The 19,622-nt window shown below is 41.7% G+C and overlaps 2 protein-coding genes across 4 annotated transcripts in view; both read right to left on the bottom strand.

Moving 5' to 3' along the window:
- Positions 1 to 19,622, bottom strand: part of dip2ca (disco-interacting protein 2 homolog Ca) — a 176,243-nt gene that overhangs the window by 70,004 nt on the left and 86,617 nt on the right. For all 3 annotated transcript variants that reach the window (XM_070918464.1, XM_070918466.1, XM_070918465.1), the window contains exons 2-3: positions 10,806 to 10,877; positions 1,082 to 1,192 (exon numbers count right to left, since the gene is read on the bottom strand). In XM_070918464.1, the coding sequence (XP_070774565.1) occupies positions 1,082 to 1,192; positions 10,806 to 10,877 (183 nt within the window). The remainder of the gene's footprint in view (positions 1 to 1,081; positions 1,193 to 10,805; positions 10,878 to 19,622) is intronic.
- Positions 5,993 to 7,660, bottom strand: LOC139296146 (tripartite motif-containing protein 16-like). Its single transcript, XM_070918470.1, has one exon. The coding sequence runs from the start codon at positions 7,658 to 7,660 to the stop codon at positions 5,993 to 5,995; it is 1,668 nt and encodes a 555-aa protein (XP_070774571.1).

Here is a 19,622-nt window from a genome sequence, read left to right as displayed (position 1 = left end):
CCCAAGTTAAAATCCTTAGTTAATCCTATATTAATCTTTACAGGACACCAGTTGGAACAAAACCTAACAATGCATGTTGAAAGAGCTGTGACAGATTTGTCGAAAGCTTTTTCCACACGTCTACGCCAAACACTGGATTTGCTGCAGCCCATTCTGCAGAGAAAGACAGAGGATATCAAACAGGGCACTGTGTCATCATAACGCCTCAGGATGACTGTCTGAGAGGGGATCTGGATTACGTGTGGAGGTGTTCACGGCTCCAAAATATTGGATATCTGATAGGAAATGGACGAATGTAGATAAAGAGGACTTGACCCGAAAGGGAAGTGAGGACCAGAGCTAGACCGATAAATCTGCCAGCCCAACGTATGAGAAACAACAAACAATTACAGAGTTGATAGAACGTTTTTTTATGAGGTTTTCATCAGAGGAAGAAGAGGTAGTGTAGACGTATAACCTGCGCCCAGCTAACGGCGGTCTGTCATGGGATGGACAGGTTTGGGGCAATGCTTATGTTAACCATACCTTGCCACAGCATAAATTAATATATATCATAAAAACAACATAGAAACCACCAAACGCCCAAGTAAATATCACAGAAAACAAGTTCATTTCTTTCTCTAATCCACATGGTTCAGAGGCGATTGGTGGAGCGCCCCTTTAAGCTAATTAATACACATGAAGTATTTCTATGTCTATGTACTTCTATACATATAACACATGGGTGATATAAGTATGAACTCCATGTATTAAAGAGTTATAAAGGCAGGTTTCCTAATTGATATGCAAATGTATGCGGCAAAGACCTCCAAATTATAATCACATCATCACCGTTATTGGACGAACTTGTGAAGCAAAATTAAAAAATGTTATCATGTCTTGCTTAAGTTATCACACATAACCCACTATGCTAATGACGTGACTAATGAAGCTAATCAACATAGGGATTAGCACATATTTCTTTGCCAGCATGTCAGACATTAACATTGGTAATATCAGCATCTGTTCTGTGAATGTTGGAGAGAGACAGACAGACAAAGTGTCCCACTGACGTATGATCAAGGACAACCCTGCCTCTCACCTGATCGGTAACGCTCGTCTCTGGAGCCAGAAGACCGCCGGCGGTGGTAGCGGGAGGACGAGGACGGGGTGACCGGGGTTCTCCTCTCCTGGCCCATGGACGGATCCATACCTGGGACAGAAAGGGTCACATTTAAATCACGTGTTTCCAATCTAAAAATGTGTCCCACAGAATAACCCTACAAAACAAGTGGTCCAGATTGCCGCAATTTGATTCGCTCTCCTTCGCTGAGTTTACTCTAAATCTGAACACGCAGACATGTTGAACATATTTTTAGATTCAGTGTGACTTCCAGAGGATATCATAATCTCCAGTGTCCATAAATCTGCTTAGAAATCAAAAAAGAAGACGCTCCTAATAACTCCACAACTCTCCAGAGCAGTTTTCTTCAGTATCAAAGTAACCCAGTCATGGTTGTCCGTTCATCACTGGCACACTGCGAACGGGATCTGCTAATTCGACATACTGTTAATGGCGCCAATTTGCCAAAATGTACACACACACACACACACACACACACAGAGTCTAGGAATCACACTTCCTTCAAGGAAATTCAGTTTGTATTGGAAACAAGTGCAATTATTTCATCACAGTGCATTTTTTCAGTTGCCTGAGGAAGCTATGAAACTTTTTATTTGTTTTTTTTTTTTGCAGTGTCACACAAAGTACAGACCGTTCAAATAAAACATTCAGTAAGATAAAGTCTCGGTTCAATTCAAGGACAGTTGCATGAGGCAGACCAACAGATATACACACAGTAGATAGAAAAGAAAGAAAAACAATGTTAAGAACAAAACAATAAAAGGCTACAAGCTAAAAACTATACGTGGAATTTGTAATAAATAGGATTTTAGATGTATCTTGAATCAAACCTGCCATGTGAGATGCAGAAACTGGGATAGATCCACACACACGTCAGCCTGCGCGAACACACACACCGACAGAGAAAACAACCCCCCTGCGCACCAATCAATAAGTCTGATGATAACAACCACCCTGTTCGTGACAGCTACGACCGCTCCGGAGCTGCTGATCTATGAGCATCCATCTCAGCTTCACACTTCCACCCTCATCCGTCTTTATTAGAGCTCTCAGCGCGGCTCAGGAGAAAAGCTAAAAGTTGATTAGCCGACCATATAACGACTACCAGCCAGCGCTGGAACATATGACAGGTCTGGGAAATACCTCGCTTCGCTGTTTCCTCTGGGGAGTCTGGATGGATGGATCCCCCCCCCCCCTCCTGACTCGTTCAACTACTCTTTAAACATGTCTTCTTGCTCTCTCCTTTCTTCTTACTTCATTTGTCTGCATATTGTTCACAGTTCAAAATACATCAATTATAGAATATTTTAAGGTACATTTACATTTTCAGGGGTGTCGTCCTCTCAGTCAGCCGGTTGGTCTGTCTGTCTGTCAGTCCACCACTTTGGTCCGGACTGAATTATCTCAACAACTGTTCCATGGATTGCCATGACATTTCGTACAGATATCCGTGGTGCCCAGAGGATAAATCCTACTGACATCGGTGCTCCCCCTGACTTTTTCTGTGGCGCCACCAGCAGGTCAAATTTGAAAACCTGTGAAATATCTCAACCTGTGATGGATGGATTGGCACAACATTTGGTACAGAGGTTCAAAGTTCCTGGAAGATTAATTCTAATGACTTTGATGATCCTCTGACCTTTCTTGTAGCGCCATCATCAGGTCAAAATTTCAATTTGTCCAATACTTTGTTTTATAACCAAATACCTGCAAAACTAATGACATTCCCATCAACACCCTGAATGATGGTGAACATGTTAAACATTGTCCAGTGCCTGTTTGACATCAGCATGTTAGCATGCTGACATTAGCTTTAAGCCTAATTCTACACAATGAGCAGAAATGGGCTAGTTGAGATTTTTACAATGAAGGGTGCTACGCTATCTGCCAGTCTTCATCATATCCCCCTCGGATTGCTCTATCTAAACCATGTTTATGCCTGGACGCCTGCGTGCAGGAACCCTTCATACAACCTGACTCATACGGCAAGTATTCTTTATTGTTTGTTTTAAAATTCCTAGGTGTCAGATGGGTGAGGTTTGTAACATACCAATACAGCGACTGCTGGGAAAATACCGGTAGGTAGCTGACATTCAATAAATAAATCACCCATCTGACATTATTGTAATTTCCCAGTTATACTTCTTACAACAAACACTCCAAACACTAGACGTGATGAGACCTCACGGGCACACAGTGAAACCTCAAAGGAAATCAATGCAGGCCTCTCACTCGTTCCCTTTCTGTCAACCACTGCCGGGACAAAAACACTAAATCAAATGAAGAACAGAGACGGATGAAGGGGACAACCTACCAACAGCACCTCAACTTCCCTCAAAAGTAACACCAAACACCCGCGGACTGTAGTTTCAAGATGTTTTACTATGTTTTACTGCACTACAAACACTACACACCATATTTAACACAAATAGGAAGACACTTATTGCCACAGAAGAAAAGTAAAATTAACAGCAGATTACAAGACCAGAAAGAAACAATGCTAAAAATAAAATCTATGCAGTAACTAAGAATTATATTTTAAAAAGTGACCCAAAAAGATACTGTTAATATGTAATATAATATATCCACAGCACAGGATGTATTAGCATGTACTCTTATTCACATAATCAGCTCTTCACAAAACTTAACAAGGGAGTTAATAATATGTTCAAATTACAGATGAAAATAACACAAGTTCATATGCTGTAAACACATTAGTGTATGTAGGGAAGTAACAGAGGAAAGATCAAAACCTGAAAAATGATGAGAGATGGTACTAAAATAAAAAGAAACTAAAATAAAACTGTTAAGGAATTGGAAGATATTTTTTTATCTTCCAATTCCTTAACAGTTTTCCCAACAGTGTAAATATCATTATAGGAACATGAAACACTAAATCTTATCTCTCCGCAGTCTCAAACCGTTCTTGGTGTATCATCTAAGGTTTGTAGTGTGTTCCCAGATCAAAGACGGTGAAGAAAAGCTAACAAAGGCCTGAATTAATCATCAATAAGTTCACACTACATGGCTCACAGCCTGTTCTGAATAAGAGATGATCAGCGTGCAGGTGCTCTCAGAGGACGAGTACGTAAACGCTGAACGGTGTCAGACAGTGGCCGCTATCTGACTCTCTTCCAAACGAGATATATTTCACGCCAACTTCTTGCAAACATGACTGACAAGAAGCTCATTCATAAGACCTGTGTGGGCACTTGATAGTCTGCACAGTGATGCTTGCATAAGGCCGAGTATCATGTGAATACTTTTATCAATATCTTACTCAACAACTTTAGCTAAATAAAACACTGTATACAATTTTAAAGAACATTATTTAAATGGTGAAATTTCAAATAAAAGAATCTGTAAAGTGTGATCAAACAGACAAAGTTCATTTTCTGTCGTGGTCATCAAAAGATCACAAACAAAACAGCTGGATATGAACATTAATAGTCGAGTTTGGAACAGAAACGCCTGTCATAAAAATACGACCAGAAACAAAATGGAAAACATGACTTGGGGAAAAGGTTGATTATGTTTCACTCGCTCCATTAAAACTATGGAGAAAAATAAAGAAGGTATTGGAACATTTGAGGAAAATCCCAACACTAATGTGTCACCAAATGCAGATGTTTTACTGTTTTAGTTTGGCTTTGAATTTAAACAAGTATTACATATTTACTATCACAATCTTGTGGCTGGTCTGCTTTGCGTTCTCACCACATATAATCTGCACCAGGGTTTGTCCAAGAGCTGGTGGGCTAAGTTGGAGTCTTATCTTATCTTAATCAGTCTGAATTGGGTTTGTTTACATAAATTATAAGAACACACAACTCGCATTTTGCACAAAACCCAGATAAACATCAATACATAAACTCCTTTTCTCACCACCAGACTGTACTATTATCCCAACCAATACATTTAGAACAGCCGACTGATTTTAATCTTCACAAATAAATGAAGTTGAATTTTGAAGCACCTGGATGTGCCCATCACAGTACAGCAGTAAAATAAATGTACAGCCAGCGTACGCATGTTTTTCCTGGTATAGTTACGGAAACATATTCACAGCTAAGACTGTAATATATACAGAAGACGTGGAAAATGTATATGTATATAGGTATATGTTATCTTACTTTCAACAAAGTGTGCAGCGTTCACATACTGGAAAGGATACTGTGACTCAGACAATCTGCCTGTCATTACTGACACAATCCAATGGCAGCAACATTTTTGGGATGACATATGTCACATCTTTGTTTCTTGTTAGATAAGAATGATGTATGACAGTTATTATTGCCAACTCATTGGCCACTGTGCAGGAGTGTCAGCTGATTCTGAGCGTGCACAGCCAATCAAATATTATCTGCAAGCTCAATAAAGCTCTGCTCGAAAGTCAGTGAGTTACCTCTGTAAGTGGTCTGTAAATGGAAATGGCAATGCTTTATTTTACGGGTCCATGGTTTCTAAATAATTTCCTAATCATTTCAAACAGTTTCCTGGAAAGAAGTCTGTAATTTGGCAGCACTTATACAGCTTAAGTTAGAGAGAGAAAGTCGTTTACTTTAGTCAGTGCACATCAGGTCAGCTGAGTATGCAAAAAGGAGAAATTTGCATACAATTCAACATACATGGAGAATACATTGTTCAAATGAATAATGGATTAATCTTCATGTGGGTTTAAATGGAACTTTTGATTTTAAGGAAATTCCTATTATAGGTATCAATTACAGAGTTGCCTTTCAGGAAAAGTCTGGAAAATGATTCATAAATAAACGACCTGTAAAATAAAGAGTTATCCATGTGGATATCCTGAAACTACAGGCGGAAGGTAGCGAAGACTGAGGATCGAGCAGATCCATTTGTGCAAATCTACTTGAGCTTGCACACTTCAGCAGCGGCTCCATCCGACAGCCAGAGTCCAGCATAGAGAGGCTGAGTGAACGTGGTCTTGACTCTGCGAAGGAGAGTCATGGTCTCAGAGACGCTGTAGAAGGACAGAATGCCTGCATTGTGATCCAGGTACACTCCTACTCTGGAAGACCAAGTGCCTGGGATGGGAGTTTTCATGTTGTTATGCCTGAATTCGTAACTATTTTTGTAACAATCTAACGCCCACGACTTCTCATTGTGTCCAAAAACGCATTCACCGAAGTCCCCTGCTCTGCTGATATCCTTGTATGCAGCTGCTATTAAAACTCCTTTCCCACTCCTCTCCACCTCCCAGTAGCAACGTCCAGTCAGACTCTCTTTACTCAGGACCTGCCAGGAAAATGCGAATCTTTCTGGGTGAAGAGAATATTTCTGTTCTTCTCTCATGAATGCCACCTTTCTGTTCTCCTTAGATATTGACAGATGTGTGTTTGCAGTGTTTGGATCCAGTGTCATTTGGCACGCATAATGTAAAAAGTCAGCTCTGGTCTCGGGTTGTGGATTTGATGGTAAAACATCTGCTTCAGTTACTGTCATTGAGATCTTTGCATATTCTTCACGAAGAACCTCCTGTAGTTTATCTCTGGCCTCCGACAGAGCCACTGCAACCTTCTCAAAGTACCGCAGACGGCGGACTCTGACACTGGGTGGGTCTTGAGATTCGCGGAGACGAGACAATGAGGGGTAATTTAATAGAAAATGAGTGTGATCCTCTGTGTGTGAGAGCTTCACCAGCTCAGCATCTCTCTTCCTCAGCTCATCGATCTCCTGCTGCAGCTTCTCCCGAACCTTTTTGAACCGACCCACTTCAGTTTTCTGCCGAGATTTAATCTTGTTGTTCACATCAAAGACTCTTTTCTTAATGATACTGATCAGCTCGGTGAAGATCGTCTCAGTGTTCCTCAGTGCATTTTCGGCAGAGTTATTAACAGCGTCTTCCTCCTGCTGAAACAGCTTCACATCTTTCTCTTTGTCCTTGATCCTCTGCTGGATTTTTTGCAGAGTCATACCTAGCTCTCTCTGCTTCTCAGTCCTTTCTGCTGCTGCTGAGACTTTGTTATGGCCTTTATGGTCATCCTTAGAGCAGAGATAACAGATACACTGCTGATCAGTACGGCAGAACATCTTCATCACTTCTTGATGACGAGAGCAGATGTTCTCCTGGAGCGTTGCAGATGCTTCCACTAGGTTGTGTTTCTTTAAGGCAGCTACATCAAAGTGAAGTTGAAGGTGTTTCTCACAGTAAGAGGCCAGACATTGCAGACAGGATTTAAAGGCTTTCAGTTTTCTCCCAGTGCAGACATCACAGGCCACATCTTCAGGTCCAGCATAGCCGTGATCAGCAGGAGCAGCTTGGAGTCCAGTCTTCTTCAGTTCCTCCACTACAAATGCTAACATGTTATTTTTTACCAGGACAGGCCTCGGTGTGAAGGTCTGCCTGCACTGAGGGCAGCTGTAGATACTCCTTTCATCCTCTTGATCTAAGTGGTCCTGGATGCAGCTCATGCAGTAGCTGTGACCGCAAGGAATAGTCACTGGATCCTTCAGTAGATCCAGACATATTGAGCAGCAGAATTTCGTTCGTTCAAGTTGAATCCCTGCTGCCATGCTGATCAGCTGATGAGAGCAGGTGTCTGATGACTGAATGATAAGAAATGACTAAAGGAGTTTCACCTCATCTGAACATATAGGAGAGGGAAGGCTTTGCAGGCTTTGCTTCATTCCAGAAAGAGGAGTGACTTCTGGTAAAGTCTGAGTTTGAGGTGTTACGGGAATAGTTGGAACAATAGTAGATTCATTCCAGAACAGATGAAAAACATTTGGATAGAGAATGTATTAGATGGTTGGGTGTAAACTTTTTTTAAGGTTATAGGTTAGATTCAATTAGTTCAGGGTTTAGTTAATGTCAGATTAAGGATCTGGCAAGACAGTTATCAAATGACTATGGTATTCAAATAGTGCTCAGCTGCATTCTGCCAACTTTATGAACCCCAGGGAATGCAGTGCAAAACTTTGGTAAACCAACCGGTCTGTCTACATTCTTAGCAGAGGCTGGCATTGACTGGGAACATTGTTGGATGGTGTAAGGAACATTTAGAGGAGGTCATGAGCCCAAACGACAAACCCTCGATGGAGGACCGTGCCCGAGAACATTTTATGTCGGGTTGCCAGACAAGAGACCCCTCCAGTTTTCATTTGCTTGGTGGACTAGGGGAAGACTTTTGACTGTGATACCCCATTCAGACCAACGCAGTGAGGCGGGTGAAACCCACGTTGCGGGTCTATCTGTTTGGGTCAACATGCACCAGCCGACCCTCCTCCTGACCAGGGTTGGATACGGGTCAAAGACTTCCCAGCTTTGGTCAACTGGCATTGCTGCCAGGACAGGAAATGAATTCATTTGGACCATACATACACATCCTCACATCGGCTGTCTGAAAGGGGTATAACACTCCGAGTGTGCAAAATAATATACAAAATAAGACCAGGGAAACAAGTGACCAAAACTTGAGATTGAGAGCGCTTGTCTCATTAGGTAGATACTGTAGAACGTATTCAAGAGAAGAATGTTCTGGGGTATGTTTGCTTTTTTTTTTTTTTAATCTTGACCTTCACAGTCATGATGAGCTTGTCCCACCTCAACTCTGGATTTTGTGGCCCAAGTAACTTCCAAAGTCATTGGCGTTAAACCACCAGATCAGTCTCACGTTTTCCACATGAGAGCAATTTCAAGGACTCCAATACCTTTCGAGTGTCCTAGAGTTTGAGCTTCTCCCCTCTGGATGGAAAGTTGTGACGTTATGAACATTGTTTTACGTGAGATTGTGTGGTGGATTTTAGCAATTGTTTTTTTTATGTAGAAAAGCCAAACTCAAATTATTTCAAAAGGTTCCTACAAAACCAAGAGTGACCTTACTGTCACTAACTCCATGTTTCTTCTAGTCTGTGACTAAAAACTATACAACACCTAGTGTAATAATCGACAGTTACGATAAGTGAAAAGTATTTTAACTTTATTTTTTTGGGCTGATATTGAGGACAGCGTGCTGAATCTCATGATATCAAAAGTCCCCCCTGAGTAAACTAAGCCTAATCTATAATGTGAAACCATGTAAATCTGGATAACTGGGCGAAAATCCTTGACTTTGAACACAGTACATGCTTTAATCAAACGATATCAGCCTGACTATGTACCAAGCAGTGCGGATTAACAGGCCTTAGAGCTGAAATACATCACAGGGGAGGAAACTGTGTTACTGGTGTGTGTGTGTGTGTGTGTGTGTGTGTGCGTGAGAGCTTCTGAAAATGAGAGAAAGGGGGTATTGTGTATATGCATGTGCACAAATGTGTGCTTCTGGTAAAAGTGCATACAGGACTGAGCAGTGTAGTGTCAGAATACACTCTGTGTGTGTGTGTGTGTGTGTGTGTGTGTGTGTGTGTGTGTGTGTGTGGGCGTGCACAGAGGAGTGTGTGTCATCCAGTCTCCCATAATGAACTAGCGACAACCCCCCCACTGGGCCTGGATGTGAATACCACACATTTTCTCCATCCCACACCCCTCATTCCTTCCCATAATGCACTTCCTGACATCCCCCACCCTATGAAGACACACACACACACACACACACAGTGTATTCCAGTAATAGCTTTGGCAGTGCCAGTGTGTCTGCTGGTCTCCAGTGACGCTCCAGTCCCATCACCAGCAGTCAGTCTGATGTGGTGTCTTTTAGATCCTTTGTGGTGGGACTCAATAACATCTTTCTGTGGTGAATTACCAAAACAACTCAACTGGTGATGATTTATTAAGAGTACGAAGATCCGAAACAACACATATCCTATACGGAGGAACATCATTTCCTTTGAGAAGAAAACCAAACCCGAACCCCAACAGTGCATATTGGAAGTCTATTGGACAAAAATATCTAAATAAATAAATAAATGGGTATTCTCCAAATGAAAGCACTGCAGTTTCAAAGTTTGAGTCCTTTCAGTGAAACAAACCACGACCAGCATCATAAGAATAATCATCTCTGTGTGAAACTAACAGACTAAAGGCTAAATGTGTTTCGGCCTGTTGACTTTTCACTGTGTCTTGGTCAAATATCCTCAACATGTAGACAAAGTGTCCACGGGATGTCCAACTTTGAAGGTAGAAGAAAAACAAATCATCTTGACACAAAAAATAAAGAGTTTATATGAAAAAATGTAATTTGACTTGTGATTTTTTCAGGTTTAAATAGTCCTGTTAGGATTAGGACACACGCAGCTGAAACATCTGCATTTCTCTCCCATGTGTTAAATATGAATAAGAATAGAATCAAAGCAGCATTCAGATCAATTTTTTTGTTTTATACTCTTTATATTATTGCTGACATGTCCGATTCAAGGTCAGGTTCAACGTTCAGAACTCATAATCAGTCACGACTGACACTTCAGGGGTCTTGAGCAGTCAGAAGAACCGGCACTGTTGTCAATGTTGTGACAGAAATTAGTGTCTAAGTGTCTAATTTGTTTTCTTCGTTTGTATTATTTGTATGTTGTTTAACTTGGCTCTTCTTTTCTTGACCATTTCTCTCACAAAAGAGGGATTTTTTCTTTTTATCTCAGTAGGAAAAACCTGCAGGTGACGCATGTTCATGGTGATGATATTCGTTCATGATATTTCTAAAAGTTGCTCTGATAACACAACGCTTCAAGAACTGACATTTATTACAAGGGCCGAATGAAAAGGTGAAGGGAAGGTCAGTTTTACCTGGTGTTTGTGGGAAGAAGGCTCCAATCAGCTTGGATCGCTTCTTCTCATAGCCCTTCTGTGTGATATCACCTGCCAGAGAAACAGAGAAAGACACATTTACTTTCCATATTCTTTTATATAACTTTTATAATACTGAAGCCAGCAAAGTCACAGTACAGAATACTCAAGGTTTTTCTAACCTCACAGAACCAACAAGGCAGCGCTGACATTTCCACGCACTGCAACCCTGAACTGATGTGGACATTAAGCCGGAGGAGCCGTATGTGAGAATGCAAATGTCTGAATCAGTTGCACCGTACATTAAAACAGACTTTCAGGAGAAAGTCCATGAAATGTCCGGAGAATTCACAACGAGCAAGTGTGCGTTTCAATCATGTGACTGGCATGAACTGAGAGAATACGAACATCCGAGGGAGAAGAAGAAGGAACCAAAAGGCAGCTTCATCCGCCATCTCCAATGTGCTGTGAACTAAACACTGCGGCGCACTTTTCGCGTCATGTCCTGCCTCCTGCACGCTCCACCCAGGCTCCACCCTTCGCCTAAACCAGGTGAGAAAAGGTAAGAATGCGTCTGACAGGGACGATCTCCTGTTGTGTGCTACATGTGCTTCACATGGCAGAGTCTGGAGTTCATAAGCACATCAAAACACAGAGCAGTCAGAGAGAAAGCTGTTTGACTTATCACATTATGCTTAGTCATTCTCTCCACTCAACCAAGACCAGATGCTGCAGTTTGGGTGCATGTGTGTGTGTATGTGTGTATACGTGCATAAATTTGGACCTCAAAGCGCTGCAGATGCAGTTAATGCACCTTTTCACGGTGCGACGAACCGCCTCAGAACTTGCTGACCGATCTCCCCGAGTGAAGTGATAAATCAAGCCGACCTAAGGTGCCATCAGCAGATTTGCACGCAGCACAAAGCACATCTGAATCCAATAGCTCTCTTATAATGATTCCTGGCGTTGTGTTTTAACCACCAGGGAATACCAGACGGGAGGAGTTTGCCAAATTTGCAAAGAAAGTTTTTGTAAAAGAGAGCCAGAAAAGTTTGTGAAATCACCGGAAAGTAAATGAATGTCAGCTGAGCGCTTGTTTTTGATTGACAGTGTTTGAGTGCGTTTAACTCCACCCAACTCCAAGTGAAGTAAAACAAATAAGGCACCAAGTTTAGAGGAGAGCAGAAGGCAAAAGAGAGAAGCATCATGGGAATTAGAGTTTAAAAGCTGACAGAAGTACCAGAGGCATTTTGATGGCAAATCAAAAGCAAGACAAAGTGTGAAAGCAGAGAGAGACAATCAGTTTTTAATGTGCAAACTGACAGGAAAAACAGGTGAGAAAGACAGCGAGGAAAAGAAAATATAAGGGGGGGGGGGCAAAAAGTGTAAGAAGAAGATGAGCTGGTGGACAATGAGAGTGGAGGAAGGTAAACTAAAGGAGATGTAACAGGAAAGTTTAGAGATGTAAAGGGAGAAAGAGAAGGTGAGGAGTGAGGAGGAAACTAAAACAGCACTTTGACCCTGTTGCTTTACTCGATTCATATTAAAAACATTTATTCATCCCTTCAGGGGCAAACTGACGCGAGCTGGTGTGCAAACATAAAAACACACATTTATATTCACAGTTTCAATCTATGACGCACTTGTATGAATCCTAACTGTATTTTTATATCTGAAAAGTGCACATTAAGTGAACTTACGAATGCTGAATGTGCTTTTCCTACACAGGAAGACAGATTAAGACAAACACCTGATGAAACCCAATTACAGACAAACACCTTTACACACCAGCTCTTTTGATTTTGTCCACCTCCTTTACTTTTACCAAACATTTCATTCAGTGTCAAGCTTAACATTTTGCTCATGTCACATACTATTTACACTTTTGTGTTATTTAATTTGACCTGAATGTCCATGTAGTAGCTTTTTCTTTTGGGTAATTGTGTTTTTTAGGTTCGTGTATTGTCTTTAACTGCCGCAGTATATTCAAAAAACAAATAAATGAATAAATATTCATTCTCAAACACTCCTGAAGCCTAAACGTGCTTTCATACTCAGACAGAAATGTTGTGATGAGCTGTGGAAGACATTCAGCATTTCTCTGACTGGAGGATGACTAAGTAAAAAGAATTTTAAAAAAATTCGCCTGACTCGTGAAACAGACCTGAGTGTCGCTAAATCTGCAGCGGATTTGTCGAACACGGAAAAAGCTGTTTGCGCGGCTGACTTGACAAATCCTTCTTAAACACACATACATGTGACAAACTGGCTCGGATCAAGAAACCAACTGTGGGCACGGACGTCATCGGTGACAATGTCAGCACTGTGTGTGTGTGTGTGTGTTTCTGGTAGCGTGAAGGCAAGACACATGGCAATAATTAGCATCTCTGGTAGGGGATCTGACTACCCTGCAGAGAGAAAGAGAAACTGGCAAATGTTTCAGTTTGAAAAGAGAAAAAGAGACGCTGGGGGAGGCTGAGACACAAGGGATAAATAGAGGGAGGTCTTCAAATTACTAACTTAAAAAAGGTGACATAAACACACACACACACACACACACACACACACACACACTGAGCCTCAAGCCGTCTTCTTGACTTCATTGGGATTTTATCAGGGAAGACAAGTCAAAGTGAAATGAACGCGTCAGTCAGCGAGCTGTTCTGTTAGAAACTGTAACAGCTCTGTGTTAGCAATCTCCATCTAGACAGACAGACAGACAGACAGACAGGCAGGCAGTCAAACAGTCAGTCAGCGAGACAGGCAGTCAGTCAGTCTGTCAGTCAGTCTGTCAGGAGCTACTGTCTGGAAAACTTCTACAGTTATTACGTTTCTGAACTCTGCCTTTATTCACCCAGACATGTCTCAGATAACAACAAGTCCTTTAAAGTCCATGTCTTTTAGAAACCAACCAGCAGGGGACCTTCATCGTCATGGTCACAATAATAAACACGTGGTTAAGGTTATGGCGCTTTAAATAATTAACTTGAAATTCTAAAATCCTTCAAATCCTGGAAGAAAACTACATAAGTCTTCAGTTGAACTCATGAGACGCTGCTTCATTTTGAGGCTCCACAAGACAAAAAACGTCGGGACTCACTCACGTAAACCACTTCATTTGGACGTGAGTGCACCTGAAACGACAATTAATCCACCGATCCATTAATCGATTAATCATTTAGTCGTCAAAATAAAATATATAATATATAATAATATAAAATATTTTTTGTGTAACGGACTGTGAAACTACAAAACTAAGATCCAAGTTGTGATAAACTGGAATTATCCTTTAAAGAAGCAACAAAAATCCTCAATTCTTTGACCAGAGACAGGGATGAAGACGCAGCTGATGAGGATGGAGGGATGAAGGTCTTTAAATAGAGACAGAGGAAGGAAGGATGACTCGGGCTCTGCTCTTCCTCTACTCACTGCCTGCCTCCGTCTGTCTGCCTGTCTGTCTGTCTCAGGCCGTTACCGTCATTTCGTTTTTAACATCTCACAACAGGGTAGATACTGATATTAGATATCAATTACTCTATAAGGCCATAAGTATGTGGACACATGGCGCGTGTGGTGTGGAAGAACTTGACTGGCCTGCACAGAGCCCTGACCTCAACCCCATCCAACACCTTTGGGATGAACTGGAACACTGAATGGGATCAAATCTCTGCAGCAGGTTCAACATCTGGTGGAAAGACTGAAACCAGAAGAGCGGAGGCTGACAGAGCAGCAGATTAATGGCCATTGTTTTGTAATGACATGATCAACGACAACGTAAGCGTGTAATGTTCAGGCGTCCACATACTTCTGGCCATTTAATGCACAAATATGCACACAACAACTGCAGCGTCAGAGCACGACTCTGCTCTGCGAAATCACCTTCCCACAGAGAGAGACTGTGTGTGGAGAGTCAGTTTGTTCTTAAACCGCAGGCCTGAGCCTCCATGACCATATACAGTAAGAGAGAGAGAGAGAGAGACAGAGAGAGAGACAGAGAGACAGAGAGAGAGAGAGAGAGAGACACAGAGAGAGAGACAGAGAGAGAGACAGAGAGAGAGACAGAGAGAGAGAGACAGAGAGAGAGAGACACAGAGAGACAGACAGACAGACAGAGAGAGAGAGGAGGAAGACACAGAAATATGAAGAAAAGAGTAAGAAGGATAAAGAAAGAGAAGGAAAGATCAAGAAAGAAAGAGCAGGGGAAAGAGAGAGTGACATTGATAAAAAGAAGCAGAGAAGGGGGGGGGGGGGGGGGGTGTTGCATCTGTCCAGCACCTAAAAAGGAAACAGAGTTTGATTTTATTGTTTCCACACTGCAACACTAGAGATAGAGAGAATGAGAGAGAGGACAAAGATGGAGAACTAAGAGCGTTTGACGAGAGGAGGGAGAGAAAGATGGTGACAAAGAGGAGAAGTGAGAAAAAGAGGAGTTTTCTGTCATGTGACTCAGGAAGCTGAACTTAACAGAGACTATAACATGCCTCTCTCTCTCTCTCTCTCTCTCTCTCTCTCTCTCTGTCTGTCTCAACATTTCTCTCCAACAGACGCAGGAATATGAGAGACTGAAGACAGAAGAGCGACAGCAGTCTGCCCTGAATATGTGCCGGCAATAACACCAACAATCAGCTTTAGTCAGCTAAATGCTAACATGCTTACAGTGACAATGCTAACATACAGATGTTTTGCAGGTATGATGTTGACCATGTTGACTGTCTTAGCTTAGCGTGTTAGCAGGATAATATTTGCTAATTAGCACTAAACACAAAGCACAGCAGAGACTGATGGGGATGTCTTCAGGTTTGCAGATATTTGGTCAAAAACAAAAGGCATGTTTTGACCTCATGATGGACGCTGGAGCGAAAGTCAGGGAATCCCCACAGTTCTTACAATTCATTATCTGGGAACCATCAAAACCCATCAAGTAGTAGTTGAGATTTGACACAGCCATTCCTAGAGCCACAACACAAAAGTATTAACATGAATGAAATAATACCACATGGCCAAAAGTAAGGGGGCCACCCCCAAACCAAGAAGCCACTGAGCAGAGGGACAGAAAAGTACGTGTCCATATACTTCTGGCTATATAAATCCCACAGAGATACGAACACATCAGCGCAGGCAAAGTGATTAGAAAAAAGCTGCCAAGAATCTGTTGAGCAAAGCAACTAAACCCTGAAATGTGAACCAGGGACTTCTGGGAAATGTGGTTCTATTGTAAAGGCTCTTTATCATCTCAATAACAATAACAACAACAACATTATACCAATTAAGTGCCTTTAATTCTTCAAGAATACACCATTATTATCATTAACATTTTAGTGATTTGCCGACTACGTTCACCAAAATTACAACACAAAATATTTTTGTTTTGTTTTGACTTTTTGTTGAGATTTAACACGATCACATAAACACGCAGAGCTTTGCATCCATAAATACACACACAAACACACATTAACACACAGTTGAGCCGAGAGGAAACGCCCAAGGACTCCCCCGGGAATACAGGACAAGAAAAACACACACACACACACACACACACACACACACACACACACACACACACACACACACACACACACACACAGGAAGAAGCTCACATACAGGCACATCAAGCTTGTTTGTCAGTATACATTTGAACTTTGCATTACATGGTTTTGAATTTCATCACTGTCAGGTGAAAAGAAAAAAGTCTTGGTGCTTTTCATGCTTTACCTTCACTCAGAAGGATTTTCTGTGTGCGGAAAAAAAAAAAAACTCAGAAATTGATGGTTGTCAAGCTGAAAAATGGCGGCTCCTCTTTGATTCCTGAGAGGAGGACAGTTTAGAGTTATGACATTTTCCCTGGATTTTTCTGGCCTCTTTTTGCCTGCATGATGCTCCGCAGTGTCGGCTTTCCTCTCTTATTAAAAATTTCCAACTGCAGGAGCAAAGAAAAAACAAAAAGACAAGAAAATTGCTAATGCTAACGCTCCCATCTGAGCGACAGACAAAGTACACATGGCTAGAAAGGAGCACATGACTTGTCAAAGGTGTTAAAATAACACATTCCCCCCTCTGGTTGTCATAAAATTTGAGAGCGTAGCTTGTAACCGTTTTTCCTCATGGCACAGATCCAGTCCACCAATTATAAATGTATGTAAGTTGGAGTTCAAGACGTACTTTAAAAGATTTATGGCCATCCTGTGCACCTCTGGAAAAACAGCGCTAACTGTGCTGGATTTAGCTCCAGTAAAACCATTACACGCACGATAGGAGGGTCCGGGTGGAAAGCCTGACAGTTTATGTTGGAGGAAATGGATTTGTCTGCGACGCGTGGCTTCATTAGTGCAGTCAGTTCATTACAGTGCAGACTGAATTAACGTAGTTCATCAGACTGAAACGTGTCAGTAAATAATTAATAGTAAAATAACATGATCGACACTGTTTAATGCTTAAATTACTGATAATTCTACGACTGCTGCGCTCACCACCACCAGTACTGCTACTGCAGCTGCTTGTACTACTTCTGTTACCGCTGCTAGTACCATTGATCCTACTTCTACTACAGCTGTTGCTATTAATACCAAAACCAAGAAGTACGAAGATGTTTTGCTTTCGTAAAAGTACATAAATATTAGAATCAAGTACTCACTACGCAGTATGGCCCATAATATATATCATATTATTTGATTATAATAATTGATGCATTGATTCTATAAGCTCCATAAAGAGTGGAGCTAATTTTAACTACTTTATGTACTTGCTGGGTAGCTTAATCTTTAATAATGCATCTTGATTTCTTTGTCGATTATATTTTGTTTTAATAATCTGAATCTGCAAAATAACTAGTGGCTGAAGCGGTCAAATAAATATAGTGGAGTAAAAGTACGAAGTAACAGAATATACTGTAGAATTACTCAAGTAAAGTACCTCAAAACTGTAAGTACAGCACCCGACTAAACGTACTTAGTTACTCTAAACCACTGAGTAATGCTGCTGCTGCTACGACTGTAACTTAAGTTTATTTATATATAATAATAAAAAAACAAGCAACAGACAAATTATATGAAGACAATGTCTACTAGCACTACTATGAATGATGTTACTGTTAGTGAGTCGTGGTACTAGTGATATTTTCAGTGCTACTAGAACAACTAGTCTCACACGCCAAAGTTCATTTAAAGACTGAAACTCAAACTTCCTCCTTCCATCCATGGATGAGACAAACAAAGAAAGTTAACCATTTCTTCCAATTAGGCTAATTAGATCCTGAAAATCAGCTCATACACACACACACACACACACACACACACACACCTGAAAACACAGCAGAGCGTCCTTCTACTCACCGAGCATAATGCTAACAGGCAGCAGGAATAACAAACTGACACAGCATTCAAACTCCGCTTCATGCTCCTCTCAGACGAGCCTCCGTCCTCCTCTGTGGTCCTCCCCACCGCTCAGCGTGTGAAAACACTGGTTGCTTATTCCCCATTGGCAGGACACACACACACACACACACACACACACACACACACACACACACACACACACACACACTCAATTAACACGCACACACAAAGACAAGCAGCTTATTAGTTTCAAAGAGGAGCAGGTCGACCTCCTCCACACAGACAAAGGGCTGAAGGTGTCTGCTGACATTTAGCTACTGATGCTGCCTTTGTTGTTAAGACACACACACATGCACACACACACACACACACACACACTTTGCAGCAGTGGATTGGTTGGCAATTACTTCACCATTTACTTGCCTCTTTTAGTCTAGGAAGGAACTACTTTTCACCTCAGTTCAGTCAGTGTGTGTGTGTGTGTGTGTGTGTGTGTGTGTGTGTGTGTGAAAATATACAACAAGCCCCCCCATCTCCCCTTAGTTGGTACAGTCCAACCTGCCTGCCCAAACAGGCAGGCCCGGTGACATCAGCAAAACAAACAAATTGGTTTGTTTGTCGGCGGACTTCACAGGGAGGTGAGAGAGAGGACACACACACACACACACACACACACACACACACACACACACACACACTTCCCTCCGGGCTCCAGCCTCCGACCCTCGGGATGTGTAACACCCATCTCTACTGGTTACTATGGCGATAACTGCCAACAAAAGGGGGGGGGCAATGTGGATGAAATTAATATTATTATCAGAGTGCTACCTCAAACATATTCATTGACAATAAACTGATGTCTGTCTCACTGTGACACACTGAGACAACGATATCTTGATATGAGAACTGTGTCACAATATGATTGTATGATATATAGATGAGTCACCAAGTGAAGAACACACAGCTCCTGCTTTTTCACTTTGATTACAAGTTCCCTGATTTGAAGCGGTTTGTCAACTTTAACTGGCCGAAACAACTAAAAATGAGTCTTGTACAGACTGTGTGACCGGGTTTGTTTGGACTAAACAGAAGAAGAACTTGGTGGTCAGCTTGAGGAGCCACAATGGATGAACAGTGAGAGCAAAGAGCTGCCACCAACAGAAACTTCATCAAAAGGAAATCCAAGGCAAACAAAAGGTCACCAGGATCAAGACTTCTCACTTTAACTGCTCTGGTAGATTAGTGACCACAGCCTCATTCATGTCAGCCTCAAATACATGTGTTGTATCTTTAAATTCCTCTCAGGGGACCCCTGTTGTTGTAATGACAATCATTTCCTGACGGTCAAACGCATGATAATATTCCCACGCTCTAAATAAAACCTGAGGCTGCAAGTCTGCCCACATTTATTCTAAAACTGGGGATCATTACATCTAATTTTCCAGGTATCAGGCACGCACACACACACACACACACACACACACAC

The sequence above is a fragment of the Enoplosus armatus genome, chromosome 14 (assembly GCF_043641665.1).
Source record: "Enoplosus armatus isolate fEnoArm2 chromosome 14, fEnoArm2.hap1, whole genome shotgun sequence".
In the NCBI taxonomy this organism is placed as follows: domain Eukaryota; kingdom Metazoa; phylum Chordata; class Actinopteri; order Centrarchiformes; family Enoplosidae; genus Enoplosus; species Enoplosus armatus.
Note: the sequence above shows the minus strand (reverse complement) of the source record. Positions and strands in the feature narration are given on the sequence as shown.